Source organism: Stegastes partitus, unplaced genomic scaffold, assembly GCF_000690725.1.
Source record: "Stegastes partitus isolate 25-593 unplaced genomic scaffold, Stegastes_partitus-1.0.2 Scaffold1061, whole genome shotgun sequence".
In the NCBI taxonomy this organism is placed as follows: Eukaryota; Metazoa; Chordata; class Actinopteri; family Pomacentridae; genus Stegastes; species Stegastes partitus.
In genome coordinates, this window is record NW_007578792.1 from 2,824 (window position 1) to 17,317 (window position 14,494).

Genomic DNA, 14,494 nt, shown 5'->3' on the forward strand with positions numbered 1-14,494 from the left:
CTCCTCTCATTGCTCTGTATGATTTCCACAGTTAACACCGTCCCTTATCCCTTGAAGCTGGAGTTGGTGTGCCTGTACTCAGAGAAGTCTCAGGTTCAAAGTGTGAAATGGAAACACCAGAATGAGAGTCGACCACTGCGCATGTTCAGCAAGGGCCCTGGCAACATCGCCACAATTCTGCCCTTACCCATCACCTCCCACGAAGCAGGGAACTACACCTGCACAATGGAGCTGGAAAATGGCCAGGTCATCCGGGCAACTGTAGCTATCCCACCGCCCCGTGAAGGTGGGAGGGATCATTTGGTATCGTAAAGATTGTTCTGATTTCTGATTTTCTTTTTCAGCAGTATTATGTTGCCACCACAGGAGTCCTCACAGATTTCCTGTCAGCTTGAAGATAATGAACCATGATTGTGCATAACCTTTAGATATGTGCCCTGTGAAGCGTTCAATGGCGTATTCAAGCCAACTTCAGGTCAATTTATCTGCTAGAAAGCCTGTGGCTTGCAGAGGGGAAAGATCCTGACAGATACCATATGTTGTGCATTCTTAATGTAGCTACAGAGGTCACAGGTCAAGACTTCTTTATAATAAGAAGTTGCAATAGTATCCAGCAGAATAAGCCATTCCATTTATGTGCCAAAATTTCATAAAAAGCCACCTCAGTCCTAATACTGACATAGGCTGAACACTCAAGGTTTTCTCATGTGAAATATATAGACATGAAGGTTATCATTTTTCTCATTGCACTCACCCAGCTGATGTGTGAATATTGGAAAGCAGGACCTTAAGACATCTTCCTCTACAAAAGCTAAATTATTCGAGATTATTGTATCGGTGGCTGTGGGGGACCACAGGAGGATGTGACAGTTGAATGGATCCCTGAGCAGAGATGAGTTCAATCCCCTTACCCGAATACATCATTTTGGCAGGGCCCAGAGCTCATCATGATGCATGCTGATGGTTTGGCTGTAAGGATAATGTACAGGAGGGGAAGGAGAGAGATTGATGAAGACTAGAGGAGTAAAAGGGGAAGCAAAAGTTTTCTAATCCAACTTCTCCGATTATATATATATATATATATATATGTGTGTGTGTGTGTGTGTGTGTGTTTGTGTGTTTCAAGTGTCAATTGAGCACAGTGAGGTTTTAAATAATGTGCGTTGCATGACCCACATTTACACTGTTGAAAAGTGTCTGGCTGCACAAATATTGCAATAGTGCAAGAAAGCACAAAACTTATGGTTAATAATGAATAATATGACAACAAGCTGTGACTGTTTATCGGTAAATAAATAGTTATTTTCTGCACGACATCCAGAAATAGTGGCTCTTTTGCACGTGGTTATCTCTGAGATAGATTTTAAACAAGTTTTTAGTTTATTGTGTAATCATGTTTATCATTATTAATAATTTGTTGTTAATAAAACTACTCTCTCAAAGTAGAGAACAGGTAGTAAAAGTTAAAACAACACTGCTGCATAATAGCATTTCTTTCCCTCGTGGCAAAGTTCATAGAATGCAAAATTGAAACAATTATTGTGTTGAGTATCACACAAAATACTTCAAATGTCAGGGATCTTCTGCAATTATGTGCCAGCCTCAGTTTGCACGTAATTTGCAAAGCGTTCAGGCAACTTTTTGGTTTTTCTCCTATCAGCCATCCTCGAGTAAAGTTGCAATGATATAAACCCCCCTCAGCTGCCCACCCAGGCTTCCCCACCGCTTTGTAGATGAAGTAGACGAGGTGGGGAGGAAGCGCAAATAGTAGAAAGCAATAGGTGAGGTAGTGAAAGATGAAGATAAAGGGTAGAGAGACAAAAGACAGAAAGAGGAGATCTGATAGTGTGAAACTGGGGGCATTTATGCCTCCCTTCACTGCACTCCGTTACCATAATTCTTGCATTAAAGCTGGCATGAGAGCAGTGCAGGTCAGCCCTGGGGTTAGCTCTCACCACAATATTCCATTAGTTACCTCTATACCTACCCACCAATCAATTACGTCTTAAGCTGCATATAATGACTGATTATTTTGAAGTTGGCTGAAACTGTGACATCAGGGCTGAGGTGAAGCATGAGGGGTAATCATTTTTCAAACTTAACTGGTGGAAAGTAATAAGTAATGAGATGTCAGATCAGACTTCACTTTTGCCAGGTTTTTGTCCATCGGATACTTTTAAATGAAGCGGAAGGACACTGTAAGAATTCTTGATAAATCATAGCAGTAATATAGTAAGTCTGTTCCAGTCTGTACCTTTCTATTTATTAGGTCAGTCTTGTGTCAGATATCTGACAGATCTGATGCTTTGTGCTCCGTGGACAGTGAGCAGACAGGAACAGATCAGTTGTTGAGCTGCACTAAGTTACAGCATTCTGTGGAAACATGCACCTCCCTTGTGTTTCCCATGTTTCCCTGAAGCTTTTGTTGTGTAAGACTGATGTCATGGACATTATACAAATAAACCTGGCAAGTTTGATCACATGACTGTGCTCTTCCCACAACATTTGACTAGTGCAAGAGCTAATGATGTGCTTATATAACCTTTTTAACATTCATGCACACGCCTTCGATCCACCTGTTTTTCACTATTGCATTGATTGCAAAGTGTGATATCTACAATATTTGCCAGTTTTCCTTGAGGGGGTTTGCTGCTGAAATCAGATGCACAAAGAAAAGCTTTTTTGGACTTTACCTACACAACATGTATATTTAGAAAATTAGACATGGAATAAGGAGCATCTGCAATAACTACTCTGTATGGAAGTGGCATGTTCTGAGGTTTTGTGTAATGATCTGACAGCGTCTGGTTTCCTAGATAGCACTACTTTTTTCCCCCTTCACATCCACATTTCAAATTGACAGCCTTTACTGTCCCGACTGATCAATGAATACAAAGCCGTTGTGCAGCGAGTTCACTCTGTCTGTCTGACAGAGCCTGGATTTTCTCGCCTTCTTTCATTGGACCCTTGTCTGTGACTGACAGCAGTATGATGCAAATGCATGTAACATGTTGAGGAAATCGTAACTGCAATATGTCGTAGAATACAGCTTGAAGTATACAGGTAAGGAAAAGGTTGCCTCTTGCTGACTTGAACTAGAGAACAAACAGCAATAACTTTCTGGGCAATCTTCATTCGCTTAGCTGGAGCGCTACAAGTTTTACATTAGCGCTGCTTTTGGAAACATTCATGCTTTTTTCTGTGTCACTTTTAGTTTTTACAGAAAGCCCGCCTGGCCCCTCCATGCTCCCCTCTCTGTCTGCTTTATTACTTCTGGTGCCCCTGGTTGCAGCAGCTGTCGGTGTGTTGCTATGGAGACAGAAACACAATTCTGGTCATGGTGAGTTTTCCTGTGGGTTTTTTTTTTTTTTTTTGACAGCTTTCCATGTTATGTCCATCTTCAGCCCCTGTCAGCTGCGACTGAGTGATGCGGGCCATGGTATCCTCTGGGGTTGCTGTAAAGAATCTGCCCCTGCCTCCTCCATCCCTGAGTGTATGTGTGAGGCGGTAACTCTCTTTCTGTTCTCAGGTGTTGAGCAGTCTCTGTCTGTCCACGTGAGTGACGCAGGGAACATTTATGAGAATCCTGAGGATATCAGACAGGTGATGAATTGAGACATATTCAACAGATAAATATCTCCTGATAAATGTCCCTCCTCATTTTTCCCTCATCTTCCCTCCTCACTCATTTCTTCCTTTTGCTATTTATCACTCTTTCTCGTCTCTTTTTGTTACTCTCACCCCATCCCCTTCGCTGTCTTGTCTCTATAGTGCCCTTTTGATTTTTGATTTGTTGCTTTCTTCCTGTTTCTGTTTTTCTTCTGATTTCAATTGTGCCTCCCTCTGTCACTTGTTGTTCATTAAAACCTGTTTTCTCCGCTCTCCTCCCTTCCCAACAGGCTCCTCCCCAGGGTTCGGTCTACATGGTAAGCTATTGTGTCATCCTCTGCACACACACACACACACACACCTCTACCAGCATATAGAGATTCTCATTCTCTCTATTGCACCGTCCCTAAGCTGTCAGCCGATATTTTTTTCCTTCACACTTGCAGCTCCCTGTATCCAATCTATCAGCCCTCTCTCAGATAAACCCATTGCCTATCAGCTGTCACCCTTACATTAGTGGTATTAACTAATCAATTTCATTACACACTAGAAGGACATAAATCTGGCCTCTCTTTATCCTTCTCTTCACTGTCCCACTCTTTCTTTCTTTCTCTCTCCCTCCCCTCCCTTCTTTTTCTTCTTCAATGCCAGGATTTGAAGCCAAGAGGCGAGGATGATGTCTATAAGGAACTGGAGCGGTAAGCGAAAAGCTTGCATCACCTGTGTAAGCTGTTGTATGTTGATCTGCTTGTGTGTGTGTGTGTGTGTTGGTCTGTGTGTGTGTGTATGTGTGTTTGCACTGTCACTGATCTACCCCTCAAATTCTTCTCACACTAACCAATCACGCTGGCCTGAACATCACTCTGACACTGTGGCATAATATCACGACACGCGTTGACAGGCAGCGCTTCTTCACCCCGTGTATTGTTGTTGCGTGGGCTGTCTGTGTTTACGTTAAGGGAAGAATAAAAAGACGCTGGGGGATGGGAGATTTTTTTTTAGTGTGAGTTTGTCTTTGCGCTCTGTTTTCAGATACGAGCAATGTCAGGGCTGATCACCTCCCCACATCTCATCCTCATCCAGCTGTCACATCCGCTCAGTTCCCAGCTGCAGCAGAAGGCCTTTATAAACAGAAGTAACAACTGAAACTCAGAGTTAAGACTAACTTCAGTGCTTCAGGGAAATGCTGTTCAGTTGTTTTAATGTTTTTGTTCTTCTTGTTTTATTCCTATTGCTCTTTTCAAGTCATGAAGAAGAAACTGTTATCTCATGAGGTTCTAAAATTGTCCCATGTGTGCTACTTAATAGGCTGTTGTCTTTTCACAGGTGTATATAAACACTTGGTATTGTGCCTCTTGTATTTTACTTCTATGTATATCTATTTCTAAGTATCGATATTTTAAATAAACATTTAGCTTGTTGTGTAGTTTGTCTTCAATTCATTTTCAGTCAAATTCCTAAGCGCTTTCGCGTTTGAGATTTGGTCCGGACGCGCTTCCGTAGTTATTTCAGTGGAAGAATGGCCGGCTGGATGTGGCTCCGCTGTGTTTTAGGACCTCATCTGCAACGAATTCACCGTTCACCGGAGCAGTCTCGACCTGACGGCAGGTCGGGAAGGAGGGTAGGGATGTCTTATATATTTTGCATTTGGTTTAGAACAGCCGAGTGCGAGAATTCAGCAACATTTCGTGTCTGTGCTGCTAATGTAGCTCCGGCTGCGGCCCGGAAGTGTCAGATGTGTGTTATTGAAACTCCGCTGTCACCGCGCTGCATAGCCAGGATGGCAGGTAGCAAATGAATGAAATGAGTGGAACACAGCGGCACACTTTGTATTTTCCTGCATCTTTTTCACACTCGCATTCAGTCTTACTGTAGCTTGTCGCTGTGGGTTGTTTTCAGTCCTGTCAAAGTAGTTCTGCTAACGGTAGCTTGGAGGCTGGAAGTGAAATACATGTTTGTCGAGACGGGAAGAAAAAGCAAAAAAAAAATTTTAAAAAAAGCAAACAGAATGTGAATAATGAAAATGATCGTAGTTAACTAAAACAGAGCCACTGTAAAGATGATTTGTCGTGGTATTATTATTATGTGGTCCTTTCTCTTTAAACGATGTGTGTGTCGGCTAGGCTAACGCTAGCTAATCAATGTGAAAGGCGTTAGCAACAGTGATCATGAACAATATTTCTCTGTTGCCAGGGATGGAACTACCAACCTAGGAGTCTGGAAAAACACACTCACAGCATTATTGGTTGGGTGAGTATCATTATTATTATTATTATTGTTATTACTATTATTATTATTATTATTTGTTGTAGTAATTCCACAGAAAGAAGTGGTGATTTCATTCATTTAAGTGTATATTTTTTCCCCATTCTCAGGCGTCAGCATTGTGGTCCCTGTCCTATTACAGCTCTCCTCTGCTGCTCTGCTATCTTTACAGGAAAGGTAGGTCGTATAAATTGTGTTTGGTGGGAAACATGGGGAGACGTATCTCCATTCTCCACTCCTCTGTGTGTTTGTGATCAGAGCTGAAATTGTTAGGAATCAATTTTGATGAGTCACTTATTAAAAAACAGCCTCAGACATTCTCTGATTTCAGCTTCTTCCGTTGTCATGTTACGTTTTTATGAGCTGAGTATGTTTGGGACAACTAATATAGATTTTAATTAGATTTCCCCCCCCTGTTGTTTGATAGACTCATCTGTTCATTAAAAAAATAATTGCCAGATTAATTGAAAATAGATGTTGTTAATTGAGGCTTTAGTTGATGTTCTAAAGATGGACAGACTTGCTTTTATAAAAGAAAACCATCCTGGCAAGGGCTAGATGATAATTTTGTTAATATGTAACTAGATAAGTGATTTATTACAAGTGAAATATTATGTCGATGATATAATGTGTTATCTCTGTACAAAAGTCCTTAAACATTGCTAGAAAGGTGAAATAAAAGCGTTTGTCTAACACACTGTAGGTAGCTTTGGACATCAAGTTGATTGTTTGATATGTGTTTGTGCTATGTGTGATTTTAAAACAGCCAGATTCATATCATATTATTGGATGTCAGTGCGTTGGCCCTGTGCTACTACCTTGTAAACAGTCTCAGCTTTGGGAGAACAGTAAATAGTAAAAACACACTGAAGCCATTTTTCTTGAGGTGCGTTGTGTCCTTATACTTTCAGAACAAGCGTGACTTCCATATGTTTCACTAGATGTCTTTCTCAGAAGGTTTTGACAGTGAGGATGCTTGGATCTCTGTCTTACTGTTACTTTGCTCATTTTTAGGTTATATCTGCAGCAGTAAGTTGGTTCCAGTGAGTCAATATGTGGGAACTGTGCTGGTGTGTCTTCTAGGAGTCGCCTGTCTTAGAGGTAAGGCCGCTCATGTAAACTGACTTGAACAGACAATGACTCATTTGGTTAATTTATCTTTAGATATCACAACATACATCACAAAAGCGGCGTTTGTGAACCCTTTGGAATTGCTCCCGCTCTCATGTTTGCAGTGTTAATGTGTATACAGAAAACAGAGAACTTTTGGCTTGTGATGTCAGATTGTGCACCGTTATTGTGTACAAGGAGATTATGTGAAAGAGCAGACGTGGCCAAAGTAGTGCTGGTTTTAACCCTGAAAACAGGAATTTAGACACATGTGATTCATGTACAGTTACTCTACAACAGTATTATTACTTTAGTAAGATTTGTCTATAATTGAGACTTGGACGAAGATCTGACCAGATTTTATGAAAATCCAATGCAGAAATCTTGATAATTCCAAAGAGTTCACAAACTTTTTGTTGCAAGTACTCTGTGTGTGCTGCATGTCAATAAGTATTTGTCACCACAGAGACAGCTGAACAAGGTCTATACCCACCAAGCATACTAAATGCACCCTTGAGGCTTTTTCTTCAAAATGTATTTTGAATCTCACATGGACTCACCCACTTATGTGTTTGTCTGCCTTTGCTTTCCTTCTTCTTCCCTTCGCACTCTCCATTTCTTGCCAAGGGTGGGGCAGGTGGAAGAACTCTGAGTATCTTCAGTTCATCTCAGTTCTTGAGGAAACAAAGAAAAATCACACACCAGCAAACAAGGTAAGATCTTTGCAAATAAAAGCAGGTGCTCAGCATGGATGCTATTACTATAACTATACTATATTATACTATACTATAACTATTACTATAATGTTATAGGAATTAAGGGGGACAAATTAATAGCTTTTCATTTGTGCGTATCTGAACTAAAAAACCTTTGAATTCAAGTCAGTTTGTTTTCGCTTTCCACATAGAAAAAGCTGAGGTGCTACGACTTTGACTTTGCGTTTTGGCCTTCGGACTTCGAATGGACAGAAGTCAGCAGTCCGTAAGTATTTGCTCTTATACTTCATTTCCATTTGAAACAACCGTGTGTTCACTGCAATTCTACTATAAATACACGCATTCAAAGCACTGTGAAGTACACTGAATGAATCCATCTACTGAGGTCAAATGCTTATTGACTTGTGTGACAGGAAACTGTCCAAGGCCGGTGTTTCTCTGCTGAAGCCAGAGCCCAGATTAAGAGGAGCAGCAGATAGCGTCCTCAACTCTGTGCGCACTTTACCATGCCACGTCATCAGGTACGTGTGGGCTCTGCAATACACCACATGTCTGGTAATAGCGCACTGACACAATGTACACCGTCTGCTTTATTGGTCGGCTTCATATTTCATCCCCCTCCGTTCGGAAAGCACTGTCTGTTCATCCTCTCTTTCCCTCCAGTTTCCTCATTGCCCATTCGTTCGGGAGGAGGATGCTGTACCCTGGCTCTGTGGGTTTACTGCAGAAAGCGATGAGGCCCATGCTGCAGCAAGGCCAGGCTAGACTAATAGAAGAGGTGACAAAAAACAAGCACTTGCTCCCTCAAGTTTTATACTTACAGTCGTCCTCAAATGTATTCACACCCTTCCATTAAAGAAAAGGCAAAATTCACAACAGTCGCTCAAATAACTAGAAACTGAAAAAAGTAATAATAAATGAAAAAATGCTAAATTTTAATTTAGTGAAATAAGACATTGCTTTTGAATTGTGGTTAAAAGAATAATTGAAAAAAAAAAAAAAAACTGTCCTGGACAAATTAGAACACTTTGCTGATGAGCAGTGGGCCAAAATCAAAGGGTTGTTCAACAAAATATTAGTTGATGGGTCCCATCCTGCTTATTTGCTCTTTTTTTTTGTTTCTTATTTCAGTGACAGATGTTTTTTTCCTTCTTTAATGGGAGGGTATGAATGCATTTGAGGACGACTGTAATATAACACACGCACATCATTGTCAGTCATTATGTCCCTACTTTGTCACAGTACGATGGTCAAAGGAACAAGCTGGTAGCCTGCGACGGCAACAAGATCGACACCATGTTTGTAGATCGAAGGAAAGATGGGGGACGGAATGGCCAGACTCTGGTAAAAGCCTGCAGTGCTTTGTTGTTTTCATGCCTTGGGCTAGTGTCGGGATCCAATAAAACTTGTGTCACACTGGTCACGTTACAGTTTGTTCTTGAATTCTGCCGCAGGTCATCTGCTGTGAGGGGAATGCAGGCTTCTATGAGGTGGGCTGCATGAACACTCCACTGGATGGTGAGGACTGCACTACTTTACAACAGTTTCCAAATGTTATATTGGCATTTGTATTTTGTATCAGTCCCAAGGTCTTGTATTTCAATTATGGTTTGAATCTTGGGTTATTGTACTCTGCAGGTGGATACTCAGTGCTAGGATGGAACCACCCTGGCTTTGGAGGCAGTACGGTAAGCAGATTTTGTATTGCAAAGTCAGCATGCAGTGTATTCTGGGCTTCAGTTTACAAACAGTGCAATGGAAAACAACAGCAGGTGGAAAATTCTGGTTTTAGTTGGGGAAGTATTGCACAAGCGGGCATGAACATTCCTAAGATTGACAAACAAGTGAGGAAACTGCGAATGTGTTTTTGCACTTCATAGTTTTGTAAGTGGGATTGAGTGTTACTGTTACTTTGACAACGCATAAATATTGTTGTTTTTTACTTGTTTTTTTTTTTCTTCTTTACATATCTCTCTGCCAGGGAGTGCCATTTCCCCAGAATGAGGCCAATGCCATGGATGTGGTGATCCAGTTCGCGATACACAAACTGGGTTTTCAGCTCAGTGACATTATCATATATGCCTGGTCCATAGGAGGATTCACAGGTACACAAACAATAGATTATCAGGACTTTTTTATTCTAAGTGTGGGTTATTTCATGTAGTCTCTCCATGGTCTTCATTCTTTTTGTTCCCTTTCTGTCTTTGTTTGCTGTTTTAGCCACTTGGGCAGTGATGTCATACCCAGAGATCCAGTCAGTAGTGCTGGATGCCTCTTTTGATGACCTCCTGCCTCTGGCCCTCAAGGTCATGCCTGACAGCTGGAGTGAGTCCTTGCAGTTAAACATCATAAACTATTCATTAATTGCTTTCAGCAGACTGTTTTATGCATCTTTGTTGTCTTCCAGGACCGTTGGTGCAGCACACAGTTAGGCAATACATGAACCTCAACAATGCAGACCAGCTTCTCAAGTGAGTGGGGAGGACTGATTCTAGTAAAACTAATCGTGAAATGTTTGAGTCGGTAAATATTATGCAATACAGTGAGCAACAGTGAAACTTGAACCTGTTGTTTGGCATTACTCATAGTGATGTTACTGATAATTCTCTTCCTTCAGATACCAGGGACCAGTCCTGCTGATCAGGAGAACCAGAGATGAGATCATTACCACAACGTGAGTCCCCATAGTGCGTCTTTAAATCTCTCAGGACCAACCAAAGTAAAATGTCAGCAGGAAATATTTTGGTTGACAGGATTTTGTATTTTTAAAGTATGGAACCAGTGGAGTTTTTTCTTGAAGCAATTTCACCTGTCAACCATTGGGATTGATCAACAGTGGAGTTTTTCCTTTAAATAATTTCCCGTTGTGTGAACATCTAAATACAGCAGTTAAAAATAAATGTTTGATCTTGCTAACACTGTTGTTAAATAGGTACATTATAGTAAAAGCTTGGAATTATTACAACACGTGATCGACTTAAAGTATTTGTTTTTATTCTTAAATACCCTCTTGTTCATATATCACACCATCAAATGAATGAATGGCAGAATCAGACTGCTACCTGTAGATTATTATCGTTTAAAAAAAGAACATGTACATTTTAAACACATCTCAAATTTAGCCCCTAAAACACAAAGATTTCAGGCTCTACAAAACCAGAAGCTGAATCCCCAAAGAAGGTCCTTCAAAAAACCACATGATTAAAACACTGAATATAACAGGTATCGTGAACTTTTATACTTTATACTGGCACAAACAAACACACTTACACATTTACTGTTTTTATTCTCCATTGCAGTTTCCTTACCCCTTTTTTGTTAAATCATCTTATTGAATTTGTTTATCACTATATTTCTTCTTTTAGATTTTTCTTTTAACTGCAGCATCTTTGCTGCATTGACAATATTGGTAACCTGATATTCATGTCAGTTCAACATATGGAACCACAGAAAAGAGCACACCCCTGTGCATTATCAGAGCACCTTGGAAATACTTGCTTCACTTGTAAGCTGAACAGTCAGGAATGAGCTCCTATGTACAATCAGAAACCAGCAGTTTAGATTTACTACATTAACAGAACAGGGCCCATAGTAAGAACTCGGTATGTGCACCTTAATAACTGATGATAGACTCAAGCCTCCTCGGCATCAAGGGTACCAGAGTTGCACACATTTCTGTTCTTTCACACACTTTAATTTTGCAGTTTTGTGCTGAAGAGCGAGCAAGGCCTTTTTTTTCTAGAAGTTAACATCATGCGATGTCCTTCACGCTGACTGAGCTGTCGGAGAAACTAAGTTTGTGTGAAATCATCCAGGAGATTTCCATTGATAACTACTGTCCCTCGTCGACATATTCTGATTACTGTGACAGCTGCGTTTCCACTGGTTTTTGCTTCTTCCTGTGTCATTTTCCATCTTCAAGTCTCACAGTCACATCTTTTAAATCTACTGGCAGTTGTTCTCAGTGTTGAGCCATGATGCAGACATGCAGGGAGAAGCTGCTCATCAGTTTAAACTGAGAGAGGTGTGGTGCTCACAGGCCATTTCATAACCATGTTCATGTGATTGGACGAACTAAAAGTCCCAGGTGTTTTCACTTCGCTGGCATTGAGTTTCTACTGTGGAATCTTCATTGTCTACAGTCTTCCTAAAATACTTGTTTTAGATTCTTAACAAGAGGAAATACTCCATTTGTCGACTTTAAAATCATGCAGTTATTGAGAGCTGATATATTAACACATAAATGATATTGTATCAATATCTGTTGTATACTTCTTGGATATTGATCCACAAAAAATGAGTCTCTCTCATTTTTGGTTCATATTCTTTAAATATGGTTGGACTGAGGAGATTTGCTTTTTTTTTTTCTAGTATTGCACCACTCAACATCTGTTCATGTCTGTGAAACAAACCAGCACTTTCAAAGTACTGTTGGCAAAACAGCAGCTCTCACAAAACGTCCAGCAGTAAAGGCTCAAGTTCACCTGAATCATAGAACAACATGTTTCTTCTATTAGCAGTATTTAGGATTGCATATATTTTTTATATTTATTCATTGTTTAATGTGACAAGTTGTTGAATTTTGTTGTGTACATTTGTGTGCACAGCAAAATAAATCCATGATAAAAAGCAACAAAGTACTCAAGTACTGTACTTAAGTACAATTTTGAGTTACTTCAATTTTACGTGAATATTTCAACATCTAAGTACTTCTCTGTCCACGTATCCCCAACTGTGTCTCGGTAAAAAAAAAAAAGAAAAAAAAGAAATCTCAAATATATGTAGTCACATTAAGTTTTTTCTGTGTTGCAGGGGTCCAGAGGACATCATGTCTAACAGGGGCAACGACCTCCTGCTCAAACTGCTCCAATTCAGGTGGTCTCCTCATCTTCAGATCTTTCATTTTAGTATTCTCACTGCTGGAACCCCTCAACCCCTCTTTGAGTAACGCATATATAATCGGCAATGTCATTTTTGTTGCCAGGTACCCCAAAATAATGACAGACGAGGGGATCCGAGTTGTCAGACAATGGCTGGGAGCCTCCAGTCAACTAGAAGAAGGTGGGTGTGTCCATGTCTGCATGACATCTTACATTTTAATTTCACTACATGAAAAATATGGAACTTAATGTGTTTTGCTCAAAGCAAGGACACGACTTACAAGAAACTGCGTGTAATGCCACTTCACCCTTGCTCTGTAGCATCTGTGTACAGCGGCTATGAAGTGGATGACGACTGGTGTGTGTCTGTGCTGCAGTCCTACCAGTCAGACAGGGATGTTTTTTATCCGTGGAGTGTTGGTAAGCCACGGTTTTGTTTTTTTCCTCACATTTACCGGGCAAATAAACTCCACACAGTACCACCTAGAAAACACACACACACACACCCCCAGTGTTCTTATACACTCTGACTTGATGTTACCAGGTGAAGATATGACTGTGGAGGGAAGGCGGCAGCTGGCTCTTTTCTTGGTAAGGAAGTATTCCAATGTTATCTCCGCTCTTCATCTTAGTGTGTTTACTTGTTGTTGTTCTGTCTAGTTTAAAGGGCAGCCATTTGTCTTTATATCATCTCTCAAAGTCAGATTTTTACACATTCTGTTTCTCTCATCCTCACCCAGTTTCCTTCTTTCAGGATCTTTTACCTCCCCCCCTCCTTACACTCCCAAGAAAAACAGAACAACCCAAACATATCACAGCTATTCAGACATCATTACCACGAAGGAACACTTTCCCGGTTGCCATAGTAACCAACTCACCTGTGCTCTCAGGTTGACTGGTGTAATATATTTCACTGCGCTCAGCTTATTGAAGTCATTTAACATCAAACAAGAGGAGTGCCATCAATTACATCTAATGCTATGCTTCTCCTCCCCTGCTAATGCCTTCTAAATTAGGCTTTATTCGCCTCCTGTGTAACCCCTAAGAGCTTGGCAAGATTTTTTTAAGGCACTGAGCCAAATAGACCAAAAGTCATATAATCAAGTTCTGCACTTTTTTTTTGTTCATTGCCCTCCTACACCTCTCACTCTCCGTCCCTGCTGTCTTTTCTCTCTCTCTCTCCAAGGCACGGAAGTACATGCAAAACTTTGAGACAACACACTGCACTCCTCTCCCTGCCACCGAGTTCCACTCGCCCTGGAGACTGTAAAGGAAGAGGAGGGACGAGGGGAGGGATGGATGAGGGGACATCAACAGCCGAGGATTTGGATTGCGTGTGGACAGTGTGTTCCTGGCATGGTGTGAATGTACTACTGTGATTTTGATATTTTTCTAAGACAGATTTTGTTGTCACGTACAGTGTTGCTGCAGTGGCATCTTGAAAGCTATGGTCTCGCGGTCCCCTCCCCGCCAAACACTTGTAAAATATGGTACATCTTTTGTGTTACCGTCATTGTTTAGTCATTCTTTTCAGTGTCCTCTCCTTAAAGGTTGCAATTTTTTTTGTGTGTGTTAATGCACAAGCCATTACTCATTACTTCCATTTGCCTCTCTTTGGCTGTATTTGTAAAGCAACTGTAAGTAGAAATACATTGCAACAGTTTAACCAATAAATAAAGAAAAAAAAAATCCTCATGTTGTCAGAAGAATGTTTAAAAATGCAGCCAAAATGTTGGTTTCAGGTTCATTTCTTTTCTGTGGGCACTGTGTTTTTGAAAACAAAACAACTGTATCCTAAAATGATGGTCGTAAGTGTCCTATGAAATATGCTGAATAAAAATTCAACAGAAGGGATTTAATTCTTTTGTTCATTACGGGATACAAGTGTTCAGCAAATTGCACAGATATACAAGG

At 40.6% G+C, this 14,494-nt stretch overlaps 1 protein-coding gene across 1 annotated transcript; it reads left to right on the forward strand.

Moving 5' to 3' along the window:
- The first annotated feature begins 5,125 nt into the window (after window positions 1–5,125).
- abhd16a (abhydrolase domain containing 16A, phospholipase) lies at window positions 5,126–14,430 on the forward strand. The gene is made up of 20 exons (XM_008295586.1): window positions 5,126–5,230; window positions 5,803–5,859; window positions 5,985–6,051; window positions 6,889–6,975; window positions 7,612–7,697; window positions 7,892–7,965; window positions 8,114–8,221; window positions 8,364–8,478; window positions 8,943–9,044; window positions 9,155–9,218; window positions 9,339–9,388; window positions 9,682–9,805; window positions 9,921–10,025; window positions 10,108–10,171; window positions 10,318–10,374; window positions 12,513–12,575; window positions 12,685–12,761; window positions 12,902–13,000; window positions 13,125–13,171; window positions 13,767–14,430. The coding sequence occupies exons 1-20, from the start codon at window positions 5,129–5,131 to the stop codon at window positions 13,848–13,850; spliced, it is 1,632 nt and encodes a 543-aa protein (XP_008293808.1). The 5' UTR covers window positions 5,126–5,128; the 3' UTR covers window positions 13,851–14,430.
- The last annotated feature ends 64 nt before the right edge of the window (window positions 14,431–14,494 follow it).